The following is a 23,117-nucleotide window of genomic DNA, read 5'->3' on the forward strand; positions in this document are numbered from 1 at the left end:
GGACCTAAGGGTAAGTATGGTTGTATTGGAGACAATCCCTGCTGTGGGAAGGATGGGATCTCCCCCATTTTCCTACCCTCCCATTGGTTGATCACATACTCCTTGGAGTCAGGCATGGCCTGAATTTGGAAACCGTCAACATAAAGCATGCTCTTTTACCTATTTATGTCTCATCTTCTTTGAAGTGAATTTTAGCTTTTTTGCCTTTAACTAGGATCTCAGACTTTAACTAAGTTTTAGGTCAAGTCCTGAAGTCCTCCTTTCTTGCATAGTTCTTCTCCAGCCTGCATGTTTTACTTTCCAACTACTCAGAACAAATCACTTCTTTTTTCTGGTTTTAACACCTTTCTTTCTCAGTGTACTTCCTCCTAAGTCCTAGCTTTTAAAAACTATTTATTTTTAGTATTCATTTTTAAAAAATGTTTTTAAATTAACCAACTTATTTTTAGTTTTCAACAATCACTCCCATAAACTTTTGAGTTTTAAATTTCTTCCCTTCCCCCCACCCCAGAAGGCACGCAATCTGATATAGGCTCTGCATATACATTCCTATTAAACATATTTTCACATTAGTCATGTTGTAAAAAAGAATTAGAACCAATAGTAGGAACAACAAGAAAGAAGAAACAATACAAAACAGAAGAAAAAAAAAGAGCAGACAGTGTGCTTTGATTTGGATTCAAACTCTATAATTCTTTCCTAGATGGGGATAGCATTTTCTATCTTGAGACTTGGAGATGTCTTAAATCCTTGCATTGCTGAGAAGAGATAAATCTATCAAAGTTTGTCATCATACAACATGGCTGTTATTGTGTACAACGGTTTCCTGCTCACTTTACTCAGCATCAGTCCATACAAGTCTTTCCAGGTTTTTCTGAAGTCTGCCTGCTCATCATTTCTTATAGCACAATAGTATTCCATTACATTCATATACCACAACTTGTTCAGTCATTCCCAATTGATGGGCATGCCCTTAATTTCCAATTCTTTGCCACCTCAGAAAGGGCTGCTGTAAATATTGTTGTACATGTGGGTCCTTTTCCCATTTGTATGATCTCTTTGGGATACAGACCTAGAAGTACTATTGGTGGGTCAAAGGGTATGCACATTTTTGCAGCCCTTTGAGCATAGTTCCAAACGGCTCTCCAAAATGGTTGGATCATTTTGCAACTCCACCAACAATGCATTAGTGTTTCAGTTTTCCTACATCTTTTCCAACATTTATCATTTTCCTGTTTTGTCATGTTAGCCAATCTGATAGGTGTGATGTGGTTTTTGATTTGCATTTCTTTAATCGATAGTGATTTAGAGCATTTTTTTCATATGACTATAGATGGCTTTAATTTCTTCATCTGAAAACTGCCTGTTCATATCCTTTGACCATTCATCAATTGGGGAATGACTTATATTCTTATAAATAAGGGCCTCATTTCTAAAATATATACAGAACTAAGTCAAATTTATGAGAATATAATTTTTTTAAATTTCTGAATTCTTTCCCTCCCTCCATCTCCCTCACCTATTGTGAAGGCAAGAAATGTGATATTAATTATGCATGTGAACTCATGCAAAACATAATTCTGTATTACCATGTTAGCAAAAAAAAAAAAAAAGGCAAGAAGGATAAAGAAAGTGAAAAAAAATGTGCTTCAATCTGCATTCAGACTCCATCAGTTCTTTCTCTGGAGGTGACAGGCATTTTCTTTATAGGTCCTTTGGAACTGTATTGGATCATTGTATTGATCAGAAAAGCTGAGTCACTCACAGTTGATCATTGTCCAGTGTTGCTGGTTTTGTGTAAGATGTTCTTCTGACTGTGCTCACTTCACTTTGCATCAGTTCATGTAAGCCTTGATTTTTCTGAAAATGTCTTGCTCATCATTTCTTGTAGCACAGTAGTACTCCATCACAATCATTTACCACAGCTTGTTCAGTCGTTCCTCAATTGATGAGCATCCCCTCAATGTCCAATTATTTGCCACCACAAAAAGGAGCTGCTATAAATATTTTTGTATATATAGATCCTTTGCCTGTTCTTTTGATCTCTTTGGTATACAGACCTAATAGTGGTATTGCTGGGTCAAAGGGTATGCACAGTTTTATATCCCTTTGAGTATAGTTCCAAATTGTTCTCGGAATGGTTGTATTACTTCATAACTTTGCCAATAGTGTATTAGTGTCCCCATTTTTCCACATCACTCCTAACATTTGTCGTTTTTCATTTGCTGTCATATTAGCCAATTTATTAGGTGTGAGGTGAGTATCTCAGAATTGTTTTAATGTACATTTCTCTAATCAATGGTGATTCAGAACATTTTTTTCATATGACTATAGATAGCTTTGATTTCTTCTTCTTAAACTGCCTGTTCTTATCCTTTGACCATTTATCAATTGAAGTTTGAGCTCTGGGTATCCCCTTTTGACATCTCCCTTGGGGGTCTAGGTAGTGATTGGGCTTTAGAGTTTATCAGCTGATCCACCTTCCCTGTTCTCATGTTAGTGGCTTGTGCCCATTTGACAATTTACCCTGAGGTAAATTGTCTCAATGTGGGTTGGATGAGATGGCTTCTGAAGTCCCTTCCATCTCTGAGATTGTATCATTAGGTGCTTCTTTGCCTAGGATACTAACTTTGACAGTATGCAATACATTAAATTTAAGGTAATCATGTAGGCATCAAATAACATAACTTATTTCTTTATAGTTATTTTTAATATAACCTTGAGATATTTATAATGAAATAAAATACTTATTTCAAAAAGAATGAGTCTTTTCCCCGCCACCCAAGCCCACACATAGTCCACTCACCCCTATTTCATTTGTACTAAACATATTTATAAAGTTAAATCTCTACTCCACAGTGCATTCAAATAATCATACACCAATGAATTTTGGTTATCTACTATTTGGGATCGTATATGACATGGTTTCTTCCATTAGCCAAGAAAACTGAGAGTTGGTTTTAGCACAAACTGAGAATGTAAATATTGATGAGGTACTGAGATGAGGAGTCACCAATAGTTAGCAATAATCACGGAAGATTTTCTGAAGGAATTAGAGTTTGTGCACTATTTTGCAGGAAGTAAATAACATAATGGGGGGAAGCCATTTTGCATATTGGAAGAGAAGAGGAAGACACGTGAAGTGGAAGAATTAAGGGTTCAGATGCATGAAGTAAAGCAAATGAACGTACCATGTTTGGTGGATGATAAGCCATTCAGATTGGTTATTGCAATAAAAAGCCTTTTTGATTGTGTAGGTAATAAGGAGAAAGGTTGAATGGGTACAGTTTGGTAAAGAGTCCTAAAAGCCAAGTCAAGTAAGTAGAACAGTTGAGCAATTTTGCTCATTTAGGGAATTGACATGATAAAAATGGTATAAAGGAAATGATCACAAGAGCTCAGTTTTGAACTTTTTCTAATGTTGGCAGGATCTTCAAGTGGAGAGGGCCTGTAGGCAACTGGAAATATTGCACCTCAAAAAGGTCAGGGTTGGACAAATTACTTTGGGAGTTGTTTACCTTATATGTAATAGTTACCACCACATGAATGAACAATCTTCTTCAAAGGAGTGGAGTACAAAGGGAGAAAAAAAGGAAGTTAGAACTGAGACTTAGAAAATAGCCATAATTAACTATTCAAAAGGAAGAAGAAAAGCTAATGATGAAAGAGACAAGAGAAAGAGAATAGTCAGAGAAAGGAGAACCATAATTGTGTAATGTGTGCAAGCTTAATTCAGACAAATGCCTGAACCATTTAAAAAGAACTTTTAAAAAATGCAACTTCTCAACTATAAAGATAAAAGGTAGCATTTTTTGGAAATATAGTGTTTGGTGGCATATGTTTACAATGACTACTAGATGTAAAAATCAGTTTATTACCTGGTAGAGTGATGGATGGGAATGGAAGAGGAAAGAAATATTGAACGGCTTTTTGAAATTGAATTAGATATATATGCATAAATCGGGTGCATTAATATTACTTTATTTTAAGCACATTGAGTACTTTTACTTTTCCTGGCTTCTATCATTGGAGATTTAATTCCCCTTGCATTTGCTAAATGTAAAGGGTTGCAATCAATACATGAAAAGCAATCAAAGTTTTATTTTATCAGAACAATTCATGAGGAAACAATAGTTACAATGTGTGTTACATAGTGCATGTAGTGTTAAATACAGCAATAATTAAGATAGGTTGAAAGTATTCTATATAGGTATATGATTATAATATTTGGGAGACTGCCTTTTGAGAAATTTGATCATCAAATGTTGGGCCATATTTAATTTTATGTTTTGGTTCAAATTATGTTGAGCAGGCAGTATTGCTTTGGGCAATAGCTGTGAAGTTATTCTGAAAGCAGAATCAAATAGAAAATGACAGATTAAGGGAACAGTTACACTGGCATTGGAAAAATCTCTTGGCACTGAGGTCAGCTTGTTAGAAAAATTCTTATAAACAGTTGTTGCCTTTTTTGTTTTTGTTTTTACAATTAAGATATAAGGGGCATTGAAATCAGAAGCACTCCACATTAATAAAGAGATTTGTATTGTGGCACTTGATTATATTTGAGAAGTAATCAATGTTGAACTTTTAAAAAAATCTGACCAGATCCTGAAAAATGGGAAGGCTCCCATTTGTTTAAAGAGGTTAAAAATGATCAGAAATCTTTTTATGATCCTATTATTGGTGGATTTCCATACCACAAATAAATTTACCAAAATATGTAGAATGCTTTGCCACAACTCCTTGTGCCTTACCTCAATGGCCATGTTATCAAATGTAAGCTTCTTTTGAGTAGGAATGTTATTCTTTGTGCTTGTATCATCAGAGATTAGAGTAGTGTCTGGCACATTGTAAGTGCTTAATAAAAGTTTGTTGATTGATTAATTGAATTAGAACTCATCTGGCAAAGGCCTGTTGATAGTTAGGTAGCAGAATTGAATTTTGCCCTTGCAGACCACTTTAAGGAAAGTTGGATTTAAGTTATGATAGAAATTTAGGGCACTCAACTCTCACCTGTGGCTCCAAGAAGCTGTAGCATACCCAGCAGCCATAGCCTGATAAAACTGTCTTTCTTGGTGTAGGCTAAACCAGATTGAGGGTACAGCAGGCTTGAAACTCATTGGTAAGTTAGGGAGAAGTCTACCCCAAGCATGTGAAGACTCCCCCCAGGCAGAATGGGCAGATGAGAACAATTTGTTCCAGCAGCCATGAAGGCAGTTGAAGTGAAGATGCCAAGTTCATCCATTGCTTCCTGGGCCATTGCCAGTCGTCTTGATTTTTTTCCTGCCATTGGATTTATATGACTCTGGGAAGTGAGAGTGAGACTGATGACTTTGTGCATCTTTGCCTCACCTAAATCCAATTCACACTCTAGTCAAGACATCACCCTATGAAATCGTTGATCCTCTTTTGAAAATGAAGTAAGAACAACAATAATCTTTTTTTTTTTTAAATAAGGTCCACTAATATTTAATAAATCCCAGACTGGAATTTTAAATAATTCCCGTCATGGCATCGTGTCTCATGGTCTCCATGGTATGCATGAGTTTGTATTTATTTGCTTGTATTAAGCTCTCTGATAGGTAGTGTGCTGTACTGGACAGAGAGTCAGCCTTGGAGTCATGAAGGCAGATCTGTGTTCAACCCCTGGCAACATTTCAGTTGTGAGGCTGGCTCTGTGGCAAAACCACTAACTCTCTGACATACTAAATTAGAGAACAATTGTTGATATGCAGTGGTAGAAGTAGTTGTCTCAGTGAAGACTCCCTACATCAATAACATCATAAGTCTGGAACAAAATAAATGAAATTTATTTTAGATATTAATTTTATCTATTTTGGTCCAGACTTGTGATTACCCCTGCTTTCATGTCTAGATATGGACACTTGAGGCCATGAATATTATCATTTCCCCTGTTCCTGTATCTCAGTCTCTGTGATTTGAATATTAAACATTTCTGCCACAGTCTCTGCCCACCTGCAGCTTAAATTCTATCAAGGAAGATAACATATGTCCTTATACTAAACACTAAGTATATTTAAAATAAATACAAAGTTATGAGATAGAGCATTCTATTCTGGGGGATAAGGAAAGGGCTTATATAGGAGATGCCCCTTAAGCCAATCTTTGAAGGGAATTGGGAATTTTAAGAGGCAAAGGTGAGAACGGAGGATATTTCAGGCATGGGGTTCATTTTGTGCCTAGAGTTGGGAAGTGGAATATTGTGTAGGAGGAACAGAATTGTTGCTGATCTTTGTCCTTTGTTTTTGAAGAGGTTGATGACATCAGAAAGATGGTGCCTTGACATGCAAGTGAATTAGATTTAAGTGAGGGAGGGCTGTGCAAAATCACCAGCCTCACTTTCTCTTCTGACACCATCTGGGTCCAGTGACCAGATATAGATCAGAACTACTCATGGAAAAACAGAAAGACCATTACTGGAATGTAAAGTGTGTGAAAAGGAGTTGTGTGTAATCTGCCCAGAAAGGTGATTATGAAGGGCTTTAAATGCCAATCTAGAGTTTAAATTTGATATCAGAAGCAGTTAGAAGCCATTAGATTTAAAAAAAAACCCCACAAACCCACAAACAAAGGTGGTGATATCTATAGGGGATTGGCACAGTCTTCTCTGCTTCTATACCTGCTGAAACAAATCCTCTTCTTGATGTGGTTCCGCTTATTAGCAAGAAGGGACCTCTAAGGAGGCATTTGGAATATCTGGTTTTCCAATTTTTGGTCAGACTCCCCTCCCCCCCTTTAAAATATCTAATTAGCTAACTGCTAATGCCCGGATGCAAGCAGCAATTGGACTCACTTATTGTCTATGTCATTCAATGGCTAGAAGCACTTAAGTCCTCATATCCAGCTTATCCTTTTGATTTATTTATTCAATAAAGGTGTCTAGGAATTGTTTATGTCTAGTTTACATATTAGATTGTCACTCAGAAGTATTCTTTCCTGATAAAAGTATCAGGGCATAGAATATCTTATTAACTATGGTAATTGATGTGGGGGGAGTGGTACATCCCCTCCCCCAGTTTATGTCTAGCCCAGTGTCTGGCTCATAGTAGGCATGCAACTGGTATTTGAATTGAATCATCAAAATGGATTCATTGAATACTGCCTAGTTTTCTACAAAGAGGTTTACATGCTTTAAGGTTTGAGAAGGCTAGAGAAAAATATAAAGTTCTCAGAGGTTATATCCTACATAAGTAACTTTCAAAATATTTATGTTACATTCAAAGCAGTAGATTTATTATGCTGTGTTGACTACAGATGCAAAAACAAAATGCACAAATTTTGGTGTGATTAAGTGCATGGACCAAGAATTCCAAAGTGTCAGAGTATTCATCTCTTTTTTTCTAAGAGAGAACCAAAACTTTTCCTGCAACAAAATGGACCCAGATCTTACTTGTACCTGTAGCTTTGGCAGGGGAAAAAACTTACACAGAGAATGAAATGTTATGGCAGGATTAATTACTTTTTTTGTGATCATTGTCTCTTCTGCACTTTAACCTGGTATATTTTGTGGGGGCTTGGGCTAAACATGTTTAGTTAATTGGGCATATTTATCTAAAAAAAGCAGATTGTGTAATAAAGCCATATTAACTCTAATGTCTTACGTATTAAGAAGTACTGTGTCACTGGAGTGGGTATTCATACTGATCATATCATGGACTCTTTGGTGTATGTAAGTAAATATGGTAATGCCATTAACTCAGAATAGAATTATACAAAATTATTCCTTCAAGATGGGGGAGGCAGGGTTATTTTGTATGAAAAAGATGTGGGGATTTTAATGGACTGCAAATTCAATATGAGTCAGTATTGTGATGTCGCGGCCAAAAAAGCTAATTAATATAATCTTGAACTTATTGAGAGGGATAGCAGCATCTGGCAATAAGGGGGCAACTAGAGTGTGCAGCGAATGGAGTGCTGGGCTTGAAGTCAGAAAGGCTCTTTTTTGTGAGTTCAGATCTGGACTCAGACACTTAATAGCTGTGTGACCCTGGGCAAGTCACTTCACTCTGTTTGCCTCAGTTTCCTCATCTGTAAAATGAGCTGGAGAAGGAAATAGCGAACTACTCCAGTATCTTTGTCAAGAAAACTCCAAATGGGGTCATGAAGAGTTAAATATGAGTGAAAAAATGACTGAACAACAGGAATAAGGAAGTCTTTTCTGCTGTCTGCTTCTCTAGTCAGAAGACATCTGGAAAAGCAGATAAGAGTTCTGGGTGCTGCATTGTAGGGAAGACATAAACTAGACCCTTCTAGAAGAGGGCCATCGTGATCGGCTACGTTCTGTGAGGTCAGCAGAAGGAAATGGGAACATTTTACCTGAGGAAGAGAAAACTTAAAGGAACATGATTGCTGCCTTCAAGTACTTAAAAGGGAATTCCTCTGAAAGATTAGATTTGTTGCCTGTGTTTGATCCTAAAGGGCAAAGCCAGGAGCAACAGGTCGAAGTTGGAAAGAGGCAAACTTGTTTGGACTTTTTGGGTAATACTTAGGTCAATCTCAAAGTAGAATGAGCTGCCTAGAAAAGTAGATTTTCCCCTCACTGGAAGTCTTCAAGTAAAGTCTGGATACCTGCTTGTTGGGAATATGAGAATGGGAATTCCTTTTGAGGATAAGTTAGACCGTAAGGCCGCTGGGGTCCCTTCCAATTCTGAAGTTTATTCATCTCATCTGTCTGTGGGAGAATAAGCGACTTCTGAGATCATCAAATCTAACCTAATTTTGTGGATGAACACATTGAGACCTAGAGGGGCTAAGTGAGTTGTTATACAAGACGCTGAAAAGTGATGGATACATTTAAAATATCCTTTCTTGTCAGATTTTAGATTTGAATCTAAAGGACCCAAACTCCAGAGGGAGAATTCATGCCCGCCTTCACTTTAATTAACTGCTTAATTTATTTTTGGCCGATGCCATAAACCTTTTTTGTGTTGTGGTTCCCTTTGGCGGTCTGGTAAAGCCCATGGATTCCTTCTTTAAACAGTGTTTTAAAACTCATTAAATAAAATATGCAAGATTACAAAGGAAACTACTTATGGAAATACAATAATCAGAATATTTTCTAAAAAGTTTATGGACTGAGGTTAACTACCTATGGCTTATGGGATAGGAGGTACTTTGGAGTAGAGCCAATAGCCCTGTAGGTGGCAGAGTGGATAGAGTGGTGGGTCTGGAGTCAGAAAGACTCTCAGACACGTGTGACCTTGAGTAAGTCACTTAACCCTGTTTGCCTCAGTTCCTCATTTGTACAATGAGCTGGAGAAAGAAATAGCAAACCACTCCAATATCTCTGCCAAGAAAACCCCAAAAGGCGTCATGAAGAGTCAAACATGAGTGAAACGACTAAACAGCAGTAGCTCTGTGATATTCCCATCGGAGGTAGGAAGAAGGCAGATGTATGATAAGTGAGTAGTTTGAGAAACAATTGAATGGGACTGGAAAGCTCTGCTAAACTAGCTTTTATTTAATAGAAAATAAGCCAGGTTTTAACCTTTGGTATGCTTCAACAAGGACAAATCAAAATTGATTAATCAAAAGAAGTTTGGGGGCATTAGCAGGGCTTTCCTGTTTCTCCATTCTCTTCATTCCCTCTCAAAAGTGCCATGTCAAGGAGGGAAGAGAGGGAACAGCATATTGGTACTTCATAGGCAATAACTGATTTGGCTGATGAGTCAAATTTGTTTAAAGAAAGTTGAGTGTATACTTTAATTGTTTAATTATGATGATTTGTTACTTTAATATTAGACTTTGACTGTTTTACAGCAAAAAGTTCGTAAAGAACAAAACCCATAATCATCTTCATCAGTCTGTAATCTTTCCCTATAGGTTCATCGTAATCTTAAAATTTTCATGGCTCACATTCACATGGCTGTAAATGAATGGAATGAGTGTAATACATTTAATAAATTTGATCAGTCTATTGTTAGACTATAGAAACAGAACCCTATGTTGAATATTCAGTATTTCTTCATTTTTTCCTTTGATTATTTCTTTTTTCCTATCTAATATAGCATCTTCATGCTTTTTCCATTTCAGTCGAGAGAAAACTGTATTGAGTTGGGTCCTCTTGCTTTTCTTGCAGAACAATCAATCATGACTACGGAATCTGGATCTGACTCTGAATCGAAACAGGACCCAGAGCCAGAGCCCCAAGAAGCCTCTGGACGGCAGGGACAAGCTGGGGCTCAGCAGCAGCCAGCGGAACAGCCTCTCAGGGAGGAACATCAGCAGGCACTGGAGCAGTTCTCTGCAGCAGCAGCACATAGCACCCCGGTGAAAAAAGAGGTCAGTCTCAATTCAGTAAACAGCAGTTCTTCAAAAGTTTCTCATCTTTGTCCACCAGCTCCCCATACCGCATCTTCTAGCTACCTAACAAATATGGAGAGGTCATAATTGAATGGGTCATTTCCCCCTGAAAAATGAATTAAGAATATTTATTGTGCTTATTTTAAATATTTCCTAGAAGATTTGTTATCTTAAAATTAGAAACTATGAGGGACCAAAGTTCATTCTCTTCATATCTCCAGCAGGCAAAAATATATCTTGTTTTAAAAGCCTTCAAAAAATCACATTTCACAAACTTTCTTCCTTATTCATTCAATCAATCAACAAGAACTCCACCAAAAACCTGGACTTCTGACTCCTGTATGTGTTTCTTTTGATAGGAAGGAAAATTCCCCCTATTTGTATAAGTTAACAGGTTGTACCGCATATTACAAAAATGGGTTTGAGACTTTCTCTTTTCCTCTCCCAGGTGTATCATTTAAGAATTTATCTTTTGGATATTTTATTATTATCATTTTTATTGTTGTATTTCAGAACTTCTTTGGTGGTCATTGTTTGAACATCATAAAATATAAAAGATGAATGAATGAAGACTTACTGTGTTCATTCCAAATCTTGGACCAAGCATGGGGTATTCAAAAATAAAAACAAAGACAGTGCTTGATCTCAAGGAACTTACATTCTTACAGGAAGAGATAATAAATAGAGGAATGGTGGCCAGGGCAGAGTATTATATTTGGATGAATTATAGGGATGGTGAGTAGAGCCATAAGGGAGTAGATTGATATATCCTATCCAAGAGCAGTGGCAGTATTGATTTGATTATGCTTCTAGAAATCAAAAACTCGGTGGAGGTAAGGATTGGACGGTATGAGTGCACTATGGAAAGCATGTAAGTGAAAAGATGGCTGCAAGAAAAAGTCAGTCAATAAACATTTAAGCACCTACTGTGTGCCAGGCACTGAGCTAAGTGCTGTAGTTACAAAAGTAGGCAAAAGACAGCCCCTGCACTCAGGGAGATAACACTCTAATGGAGGAGACAACCAGTAAATAAAAATGTACAACTAAGCTATGTAAAGGATAGATAGGAAATAGAGAAGGTTCTAGAGTTAAGAGAGATTGGGGAATGTTTCCTGAAGAAGATGGGATTTTAGTTGAGGATTAAAAGAAGCCAAGGAAGCCAGGGAAGACAGTATGCAGAGATGATGGAGAACCTTTCAGGCATGGGGGACAGTTGGAGAAAATGCGTGGAATAAAACATGGAGTGTTTCGTTTGTGGAACAACCAGGAGACCAGTGACACTGGGCTGAAGAGTATATGGCAGGGAATAGTGTGTAAGAAGACTTGAAAGGTAGAAGAAGGCTAAGTTAAAAAGGGATTTAAACACCAAATACAGATTTGTATTTGATCCTGAAGGCTATAGGGAGTCACTTGAGTTTACTGAGTAGGGGGGTGACATGGTTGGACCTGCACTTTAGGAAAATCATTTTAGTGACTGAATAGAGGATGGATTAGAGTGGTCAGAGACTGGAAGAAGGCAGACCCACCAGCAGACTATTGCAATATTCCTGGAGTGAGGTGATGAAAATGTGCACCAGGATGGTGGCAGTGTCAGAGAAGAAAAGGGGACATATTTGAGAGATGTTGCAAAGGTAAAATCAGTAGGCTTAGGCAACAAATTAGATATGGAGGGTGAGAGATAGTGAGGAGTCAAGGGTGACAGCCTCGTTTTGAACCTGAAGGACTGGAAGGATGGTATTGCCCTCTAATTTATAGGAAAGGTAGGAGAGAAGAAAGATTTAGAGGAAAGATAGGAGTTCCATTTTCGACATCATGAGTTTAAGATGTCTGCTGGACATCTAGTTTGAGATGTCTGGAAGGCAGGTGGAGATGTGAGATTGGAGATCAGCAGAGTGATTGGGACAGGATTGTTGTACTCCATATGTAATAGGGAAGCTATGAGTGAGAGTTTCAGGAGAAAGATAGTGAATTCTGTTTTGAACATGTTGAATTTAAGATGTCTACTGGACATCTAGTTTGAGATGTCTAACAACATAGTTGTAGATGCAAGACTGGAGGTCAGCAGAGAGATTGGGGCAGGATAAGGTAGATTAAAGTGAAACATGGTTTCATGTAATGGGCCAGGTGAAACAAATATCCAACGGGACGGTGGGGCTCCAGTTCTAGTGAGTCTAGGCATAAACAGGTTGAGTCCTTTAGGACATGGTATCTTGTCTAGCCACGCTGCAGGCAAGAAACTATCGAGTCAGAAGCTTTTTGGTAGCTCCGTCTTCTCCATGAACACTTATTTTATATAGACGTGTGTGTGTGTGTGTGTGTGTGTGTGTGTGTGTGTGTGTGTGTGTGTGTGTGTGTATACACCTAGGGGTGGGGGCCACAAGAGTGGAAAGAAAGAGATGGATGTGAGAGGAGTTGTAGAGATAGAATTGCCAAGATTTGACATATTGGATGAAGGAGAGGGAAGAGTTGAGGATAAATAAGTTGAGGATAAATAAGCTTGTGAACCTGAGTGATTGCAAGAATGAGGATGATGGTGACCTCAACAGAAATAGGGAAATAAAGACAAGAGGTGGGCTGGCGGGAGAACGTAGGAGGAGATAATGAGGCTTGTTTTGACTTGTTGAGTTTGAGATATTTGTGACATGTCCAGTCTGAAATGTCCATTAGGCAACTGGGAATGTGAGACTGGGTCACAGGAGAGAGGTGAGTGCTGGCTGTATGGATCTGAGAGTAATCTAATCCATAGAGAAATAACAATTTTATTCATGGGAGTTGATGAGATTAATGTGAGAGAAAGGTACAGAGACAAAAGAAGAGGGTCCCGGACAGAGTTTTACAGGTACCAGACAGGGCATGGATGTTGGTCTAGCAACATAGATAGAAGAAGTAGCCATACAGATAGGAAGAGAACTAGGAGGAATCAATGTTACAAAAACTCAGAAAAGAGAGAATATTCATAAGGAGAGGACAATAAGTTATACCTGTGTTTTGAATGTGTTTAAATATTGTTATACTTGCCAAGTGGGTTCTTAAGACAATTTTGATTTAAAGCCTCCATATTGGAATCCTATGGGTACTTCAGATAGTCACGTGATAGTGATGATGTTGTAAGCTTGGAAAGAACTTTGGCAAAGAATTTAGCACAATTGACAGTTACTAAGCTTGCATAAGAGTTAGTATATGTATTACTTCAAAATAGAGAGATTGTATCACTGAAACACTCAGGAAGTCACAGCACAAGAGTATAAGATTAAATTGAGCTAAAAATAAATATGAGAAGCCAACTGTGAGAATTCATATTCAGTCTAATATTAACAGCAACACATCTGGAAGGAACTGTGCATCCATCTTCTTGCAATGTTTGGAATTGGCAAAATGTTTCTAGAGATTCCCCATCATGATTGGAATACATCAAGGATTAAGAGCAGTTAGCATAGATGTTTAGAAAGTGACAGCATCCAGCATTCCATTTAATACCTACAGATGGGTTAAATCTTCATGTTGTTCTGTCGCCTAAATGGATCAAGGCCAGTGCTTCAATGCCAACATGCCTCTTCACTGTATCTGCCATCTTATTGGTTTCTCATTCCTATTGATTTGACCTTAAATGTAAGAAGCATATTACTACTATCTTTTCCTGAAGCCTCATTGTTTTTCTGTTCAGCTCCACTTCTGCCCTGGGTACCTTGAAACCCAATTTGATTTGATTCACCAAGCATTTATTGAGTGTGTACTATGTACGGGACACAGGACTAGGCAATGGGAATACAAAAAGGGAAATGAAAAATTCCTTCCCTCAAAGAGCTTACCTGTATAGGGATGGAAACAGCATGTGCACAGATACGTCAATACAAAATGTATCTACAAAATATTTTGCACCAGGATTTGGGAGAGGGATCAGTGGTAGTGGAGAGGCTTAGGAAAGTCCTGCTGTAGCAGGTGGCACCTGATCTGATTTAATACTAATTTTATTTTATTACTTTTTTTTTTTGTACCTGTGATTTCATGAGTAGTGGGAATTTCTGGTGAGAAACTTCTCTACCATGGGAGATCAGAAACCTTCTCTGTAGTGTTACTTGTTAAGGTTAAGGCCTTTCCTAAGCTTTCAGTAAGTTGCTTTAGAAGCAAGACTTAAACCCAGTTCTTCTTAACCGAGGCCAATTCCTTATCCACTACACCAGACTGTCTCGATAATAACAATAGCTGACCTTTGCATAGCATTATAAAATTCACAAAGCATTTTATAAATATTACTTAATTCTATCCTTACAATAACCCTGTTTGGTGGGTGCTACAAACATTGTTTTTCCTGTTTTGCAGATGAGGAAACTGAGTCTCAGAGAGGCTAAGTGATTTGTCCATATCAGTGGAGACATTCCAACAGAGGTCTTTCCTGATTTGATGTTGCTTTTTTTGGCTGGCCCCCTCCTCTTGTCATTGCTTTGACTCCTTGACACATCAACCTTTTTCATATACACTGCCATCTGTTTCTAACAGGCTTATGTCATATCCTATTGCCACTTGGCTCCTCCCCCCTGTAGAAATTCACCATTGTGGCTCCCAATCATTTACCTCCTGTAGTCTCAGTTTTTTAATAGCATTTTCAGAAGGAGAGCTAGTCCAGCAGTAAGTGAGCAAACAGTGGTTCCTTAACCCCAAACCCACAACATGCAAGCCTTTCACATGCCTTGTTCCTCACAAGAGTTGCAGCTAGGTCTCAGTTCCTGCTAATACAGAAAGCCTATGCTTTAAAAACAAATGAAACACACCAGACCCCAAATCAACCCCCCAAATGTAACCTTCATATTGAATCTTTTTTTAACAAAAGTTATAATATTACATTTATGCATGTATTTCATTTACTGTCCCTCAACTAGTCTGTAAATTCTATGAAGGCAAGACAATGTCTTATCTAAGAACTAATTTTTACTAATATTAAATGGATTATGATGTCCCATTTCATTAATTTATTTGGATCACTCCCCTATTGTTGGACCCGTAAGTTGTTAGTATTTTTGTTAATTTCTCTGTGATTACATATAATGCTATTATAAAGGTTTTGAATAGAAAATTGATATTTGTTTTGACAACAACTTTCAAGATATATTCCTAAAAATGTAATTAATGAATCAAAGAGCAACTTATTGTATTCTACTCTCTAAAAAGGTTGCACAACCCTCTGCACACAGTATGTTCATATGCTTCTGCACATATCAAGCACTTAATAGATATTTTTTTTCTAATTGAAACAGAATAAATTTCTTGGTGTTCAGTTGAATTGTTAGGCATGAAGAGTGTCTAGATTTATGCATGAGCTGGGAGAAATGAGAAAACTAAGTAAAACCTCCCTTCAACTTCTTGTAATCATAACCTTGAAATGAGAAATAAAACCAAACATTTATAGGAAACCAGCCACGTGCCTTAGGAAAGATATACTTTTTAAAATTCCTAAGTCATAGGAACTACCCTTTTATATATTCTTCACTTACATTGGTTACTCCTTGCTGAGGCTCATCAGCTGTGACAAAGATTAGGTGCCATTCCTAAAAAATGGAAAGAAACTCAATGCTAATGGGGTTGGGGAGGAACAGGTACTCTTATTCATTACTGGTTGAGTTGCAAACTTGTACAACCTTTTTGGAGAGCAGTATGTAGTAAATTAAAAAATCAGAATCTTTTGACTCATTAATAATATGCTATTTGGTATAGTTCCTGAAAATGATGTCAAAAGCAACAAAAAAAAAATGAACTTTCTGGACAAAGATTCTTATAGAAGCATTATATATAATCACAAAGAAACAAACAAAAATGTAAAAACTTAAATGTAAAAGAACAGAGGAATCATCAAATAAATCATGTTATATTAGTGAAATGGAATATTATAATCCATTTAAGACCAATGAATTTAAGAAATACAAAGAAATCTAAAAAGACCTTATGAAATAATGGAAGATGGGGAGAGAAAGCATAACATTAGAGTATATGCTTTCTATGACCTTATAAGAGAAAAAGTAAATGAGAATAAAGGAGAAAAAAAGCATCTTTCATTGTAATTTCTTTTCCCATTAGCTCCCATCCAAAGTGTCAAATGACTACTTGTGCCTCAGATAAAGCCTGTTCTTTTCCATAGGAAGTGTATCCTGGTCTTGGAACTTAAGCTTTTTCTGAAAAAAAAAAAAAAAAATTCACATAGAAATACATTTATTTTGTCAGTAGAAATATAAAACTTCAGATTTGCTTGGATGAAGGGAGAATGTTTAAGGGGAAAATTTAAACCAGCTTATTATTTGTGGCTGACTTGCCATGACTGCTCATCCTTACAGGTATCATTGTAGACAAAATTCCAAGATTCCCAGACTATTTCTTCAACTGCTTCAAGGCCAAGACCTTTTGGAGTTTCTGTTTTAATGCTCAGGATCCAGAATATTTATAGTAAGACATTGAACTGAGCTGTGAGACATGGGTTTTTTAGGTGAGGACAACCCTCTAGCTAAGCATTCTTCTGAAGTAAATGATATGTCATTTTCTTTTCTCCTCACCAGCTTTGAAAGTTGGTCCCTTATTTTTCTTAAAGACTCATCAGGGCTTCTACCTGGACAAAATAACAGATGAAATGATGATGTTAACGATCTACTCAATAGGAGCCGTAGATGGCAGGAGATACTTTCTAAAGGAGAGAGAGAAGGGCTAAGTATTGACACCAAAATATTAATCTTTTTTGTTGTTATATTAGAGCCTAAGAAAAACTTAGGCATAGCAGCGATAAATGGCCACTCCAGTGACTTGGATTTAGAGACACTTTAATTTAACAGGATGTTGGAAGACCATTGAGAAAGTTTCCTGAATACCGAAGAAAATCATACAGAATTTGAGATGCCCCTCTCTTCTTTGTTCTGTCTTTTGGCGTGTATACTGGAAGAATTGGCATGAATTGTTGGCCTTTGTTATGGTGGTTTGGAGCGGGGGTATTTTGATATACAAGGAATAGAAAGAAGGCATTTTTGAGGGAGATGCATTGAGTCTATCAGGGATTTAAAGGATTTTTAGGGGATTTAAAGGAGAATCTTGTTGTTGGAGTAGGACTTCCTGTACCCTGTTGAATCTAGCCTGGACTGGTCTGTTTCTATTTGAAAGCAGATTAAAGCTTTGGAACAGATCTGATCCATTCTCTTGCTGGCTCATTATAGTGAAGGGAAGCAGACTTGGGGGATTAATTTGCGATGAATTTCAGTGATGCTTAGTATATTGAATTAATTTTGAGTCATCAGATATTTTTATGCTGGTAAAATTACAGAAAAGATTAGGTTTTACAGCTTTACTTAATTTCCTATGTTTCCTTTACCTCAAAAAATTGTTAGCATATTTGTTTATGTGGTAACAGTCAGCTAACAAGAATTTATTAAGTACCTACTATGTTCCTGGCACTGAGAAACAAAGAAAAAAATAAATAGTCCTTGCTTTAAAGGAGCTTGTGTGTATACACACACACACACACACACACTCACTCACACTCACACACTCACTCACATGTATGTTTATATGCATACATATAAATTTTGTTGCTGTTTTTCAGTCATTTCAGTCATGTCCGACACTTGGTGGCCACATTTGAGGTTTTCTTGGCAAAGATACTGAAGTAGTTTGCCATTTCTTTCTCTAGCGAATGAGGAAACTGAGGCAGACAGGGTTACGTGACTTGTCCAGGGTTACATTGCTAGTATGTGTTTGAGGCCAGACTTGAACTCATGAAGATAAGTCTTCCTGTCTCCAGGCCCAGCACTCTATTCACTGTACCATGTAGCTGTCCTGCATTCAAATATGTACATTCATGTACATATACATGTGTATATATGCAATATATGTATATACCTATATGACTGTACATATGCCTATATATATATACACAGTGCAATATATGTACATATTATGTATATTTAGAATATATTTAGTAGGAATATATTATGAGATTACAATGAATTAGAATTAGGATATAGTAGATATAAATGAATAGGATTTATTTTAGGGTCTGCATTATGCTATCACATAATGGCTAGAAAAAGATTAGAGTCAATATTTCATCCTTTTCTTCTTATTGAATATTTCAGGATTCATGCTTGAAATAAAATGATTATTACTATATTGTGCCAATACAAGCACTTTAGATAAAATTACATGTGTACATAAATCTATCTGCATGTCAGTAATTAATATTCTTTCAATATCGCTTACTCTGTAGTGGAAAAAAATCTGTTCTTAATATACCATGTTGTGCCTGAGTTGTACTGTATTATATTTTTTTCTCATTTTGCAATTAAAACTTCCTTTGTTTGTTCTTCACAGGTCACTGACAAGGAACAGGAGTTTGCTGCTGCAGCTTCAAGACAGCTCGAATATCAGCAGTTTGAAGACGATAAACTTTCTCAGAAATCATCTTCCAGCAAACTCTCCCGATCTCCTTTGAAGATAGTTAAAAAGCCTAAAAGCATGCAGCGCAAAGTGATACTTTTAGATGGAACAGAATATCTATGTGATGTCGAAGTAAGTTGTTGTGAGTTGTTTTGGGGGCATCAAGGGGATTGAGTTTTGAAGGAGATTTTGGTCCAAGATTCTTGAAAGAAGGGTAGTATTCATATAAGACCTCCTGAGCAAAAGTATAGTTTATGCAAATTCTGGCAAACTACATATGTTTGCAGATTTAGTCCCTGTGTACAATTTTGTTTGCTTTACTTGTACCAAGAGATCTAGTTATTACTCAGAAGTGTACTTAAAAAATAGCATCCCACAAAATGATTTGAGTTAGTATCTAGGATTATATACAAGAAGCCTGAATTTTCATCTTCATTTAAAACTGGGTAGTTTTTAATATCTTAATTATAAACATTTTACTTAAATGATTTGTTGCTGTCTGAGTAATGCATGGTCAGGACTAACTAGCCAGTTGGTGGGATTCTGCCGTATTTCTGCTCCTGGAAGTTGTCTTATGCTTTGACCTTTTCTCAAATGATGAGGCATTTTCAAATGTTTGCACAGAAAAAAAAAATTCATGTCAATGAAAGGCCTGCTGGCAGTTTTTGCCGGAGATACATGCAAGAAGTCATCTCGTTTTAAAGTGAGCAGTGTAGTGGATCATAGATTCAGCAGGGTCTCAGAAACAACTGGTATTGTGAAAAGATCTCCAGCCTTGCAGTTGGTATTTATGAATTTTTACTCATGATCTGTTACAAATTAATCCTGTGATCTTGACCAAGTCAGTCAAGTTTTCTGAGTCCCATTTTCCTTGTCTATAAAATTAAAGAGTTGGGGGGGCAGCTAGGTGGTGCAGTGGATAGAGTACTGGCCCTGAAGTCAGGAGGACCTGAGTTCAAATCTAGCCCTAGCCTCAGACCAAACACTTGGCACTTACGAGATGTGTGACCCTGGGCAAGTCACTTAACCCCAATTGCCTAAAATAGATAGATAGATAGAGCCTTTAAAAAAAAGTGGGGGCAGCTAGGTGGTACAGTGGATAGAGTACTGGCCCTCAAGTCAGGAGGACCTGAGTTCAAATCTAGCCTCAGACCAATCACTTGGCACTTACTAGCTGTGTGACCCTGGGCAAAGAAGAAAATCTCCATATACAGCAGAATATTTATAGCACCACTTTTTTATAATGAAGAATTGGGAACAAAATCGATTGGGGAATGGCTTAAACAAATTTTGGTACATTACTCCATAGAAGTATGAACTCATTCAGAGTGAAGTAAGCAGTATCAAGAAAACAATATGCAAACTGAATACACCAATATACACAGAAAGAACAATCACAAAGAAAAGAATCAAAAGCGAATGTCATAAAAAACAAGTGTGGCTCAATAAAAGAGAAATGAGAAGACATGCTCCATCTTTTGACAGAGATGGGAAAACTACGTGTTACACATTGCGTATATTTTCATACTATTTAGATGTATTGATTAGTTCAAACTGTATATAGTTTTCTCCCCTCAATTTATTTGTCTTTAAAAATACTTGTCTTTAAATCTATTTGTTGCATGGAATGGCTCTTTGGCATGGGGAGGGGGATAACAGCAAATCATGGTCATGTAAAAAGCAAAAGACTTCAGTGAAAACTTATTTAAAACAAACCAAAACCAAACATTGGCCTAGGAATCACAAGACTATAGTTTGAGAACTGGCTTTACCATTTGATTTATCACTATATCTATAAAATTAAAGAGATGGTTGCTAGACAGTCTTTAAAGTCACTTCTGTCTCCAAATCTCTATGAAATTGTAAGCAACAAACTACCTTAATTCAATAACTTTTAGGAAGATCAGCAGACTTTTTTCCCCCAATAATATGAGATCCTCTAATCCAGTTTATTGAGTACATCCTGCCAGAGGCTAATTTTCCAGTTATAAATATTTAAAATTACAGGCCACTTATAGGATAATAAAATAGGAACATGGTGGGGTTTTGTTTCTTTGCTTCAGTGACCTTATTGGTGAAAGGGATAATAGCTGCACAGGTGTAGCAGAAGGTTTCCCAGTCATTTGCTTCACAAATTTGGCCATGCTGTAGAATTCTCTGTATTTTGTTTGAAAGCTGTTTTTTTCACAGATAGCTAGGTGGAGCAGTAAATAGAGTGGCAAGACGAATCAGGAAGACCCAAGTACAAATCCATTTTCAGAAACTTACTAGTTATGTGACCTTGGGCAAGTCACTTAACCTCTGCCTCAGATCCATAATAGCACCTACCTTCTAGGCTTGTTGTGATGATCATATGAGATTAAAAATTTTAAAAAGTGTAAGCATGGTGCCTTGCACATAGTAGGCACTATATAAATGTGTGATCTTTTTTCCTTTCCTTTTCTTTTTTTAGTTAAATGATTATTTTTGACTTAAAAACAATCCAATCCTAGAAACAAAAACTATATTATTAAAAAAACAGAAAAACAAACGTTTGGCAAATGGCAGTGCACATTTATGTAAAAATAACTAAAAAGAATAGGCAGGGAAGCAGCCTTCTTTACTTTGATCAATAGCATCTATTTATTATTAGGAAGTAGTATTCTTTGTAGTAAAGAAACCCTGAAATTTTTTCTTGTGCAATCAGAGAAAAAGCAGAAATATCTCCTCTCCCCACTATTATTTTTACATAGTTTTAGATAGGTGAGCTCTAGATAGAACACAAGACCAAAAGCAGAGATATAAACAATGGCAAAGAAGAGGGGAAGCAATCTTTATTTGTAGATGGTATTGTAGTGAAGTGAAGTGAAGAAACTATTTGAGACTTTTAATGGCACCATCAAAGTACCAAAATACAAGGTAAATCTATCAAAATTATCAGCATTTCTGTATAATTGTATCAAAAACAGAAAGAAACTAAAAGAAATGCTATTCAAAAGAACTACAAAATGCATAAAATATCTTGGAGTTATCCTTCCAAGATATGTATAAGATTTTTGCTGTTCAGTTGTTTTTTAATGGTGTGTGACTCTTCCTGACCATATTTAGGAGGGCTTTTTTGGGCAGAAGTGGTTTGTCATGTCGGTCTCCAGCTCATTTTACGGATGAAGAAACTGAGCCAAATAAGGTTAGGTAACTTTGCTAGAGTCATACTGCTAGTAGGTGTCTGAGGTCAGATTTGAATTTGGGAAGATAAATCTTTCTGACACCAGGCCCTGCACTCTACCCACTTAACCACCTAACTGTCCCTATATAATATTTGTATCACTCTAATTATAACTCTTTACAGACATGAAAATGGATTTAAATAATTGGATAGTCACCTCTAGTGTTTGCATTATACCAACACAATGAAAATAACACCAACATCTAAGTTAATTTATAGATTTAGTGATATATTTATAAAATCAACTATAGAACTAGTCAAAATAATAAAATTCATTTAGAAAAACAAATATCTCAAGGAAGATGAGGGGGAAAACACTATATAAAATGAAAATGTTTTTGTATGAATCAAGTTAACAAAGGTAGAATTATAAGAGAAAATATAGAGTGGAGAAAGTCATATCAGATATTGCTGATAAGTCAAATACCCATAATATCCAGGGATACCATTGCCACAGTGATGATATTAGTAGGCTTATTTCCCAAAGAGATCAAAGAAAGAAAAAAAGGATCTATATGTACAAACCTTTTTATAGTAGTTCGTCTGTGTGTGTGTGTGTGTGTGTGTGTGTGTGTGTGTTGAGAGGGGATGTGTGGCAGTGAAGTGTTAACTAAGGGCAAGCTCATTAGTTGGGGAATGGTTGATCAAATTGGTTGAACAAATCCAGATGCAATGGAATACTGTTTTGCCGTAACAAATGAAGGAGATGGATTCAAAGAAACCTGGAAGATAGGCAGAAGCAGAACCAGGAAAATAATTTATACTACAAAAACAACAAAAATGAATAACTTTTAAAGAATTGGTTCTGAACAATAGAATAATCAACTGTTGATTCTAGATGATTAATGATGTACCATTTTATCCACTGCCTGAAAGAGATGTGATAGACTAAATATACAGACTAAGATGTGCAGTTTTGGGATGACTTATGTGGGAATTAATTTTGTTTAACTATACATACTTGTTTGGAAAGGTTTTGTTTTTCTTTCAGTGGAAAGGAAGTCGAGAGGGAGAGAAAATGTATGTTAAATGAAAAAAAATTAAATGCATGGGAAATTAATACAGATATATGATTCCTGGAGCTGGTCATCAGAGTTTAGGAAAAGAATTTTCAAAAGAATCTAAAACTGTATATGATTATATAAGAACTCTGAGGTTTCACTGCACAGAGAACAAATTGGTA

The 23,117-nt window shown here is 36.6% G+C and overlaps 1 protein-coding gene across 11 annotated transcripts in view; it reads left to right on the forward strand.

The window, feature by feature from the left end:
• Positions 1 to 23,117, forward strand: part of LOC114053830 (band 4.1-like protein 3) — a 291,289-nt gene that overhangs the window by 167,584 nt on the left and 100,588 nt on the right. For all 11 annotated transcript variants that reach the window (XM_027876951.1, XM_027876952.1, XM_027876959.1 and 8 more), the window contains exons 2-3: positions 10,100 to 10,302; positions 18,664 to 18,861. In XM_027876951.1, coding sequence (XP_027732752.1) covers positions 10,111 to 10,302; positions 18,664 to 18,861 — 390 coding nt within the window. In that variant the 5' untranslated portion in view covers positions 10,100 to 10,110. The remainder of the gene's footprint in view (positions 1 to 10,099; positions 10,303 to 18,663; positions 18,862 to 23,117) is intronic.

Source organism: Vombatus ursinus, unplaced genomic scaffold, assembly GCF_900497805.2.
Source record: "Vombatus ursinus unplaced genomic scaffold, bare-nosed wombat genome assembly UNPS02014812.1, whole genome shotgun sequence".
Taxonomy (NCBI): domain Eukaryota; kingdom Metazoa; phylum Chordata; class Mammalia; order Diprotodontia; family Vombatidae; genus Vombatus; species Vombatus ursinus.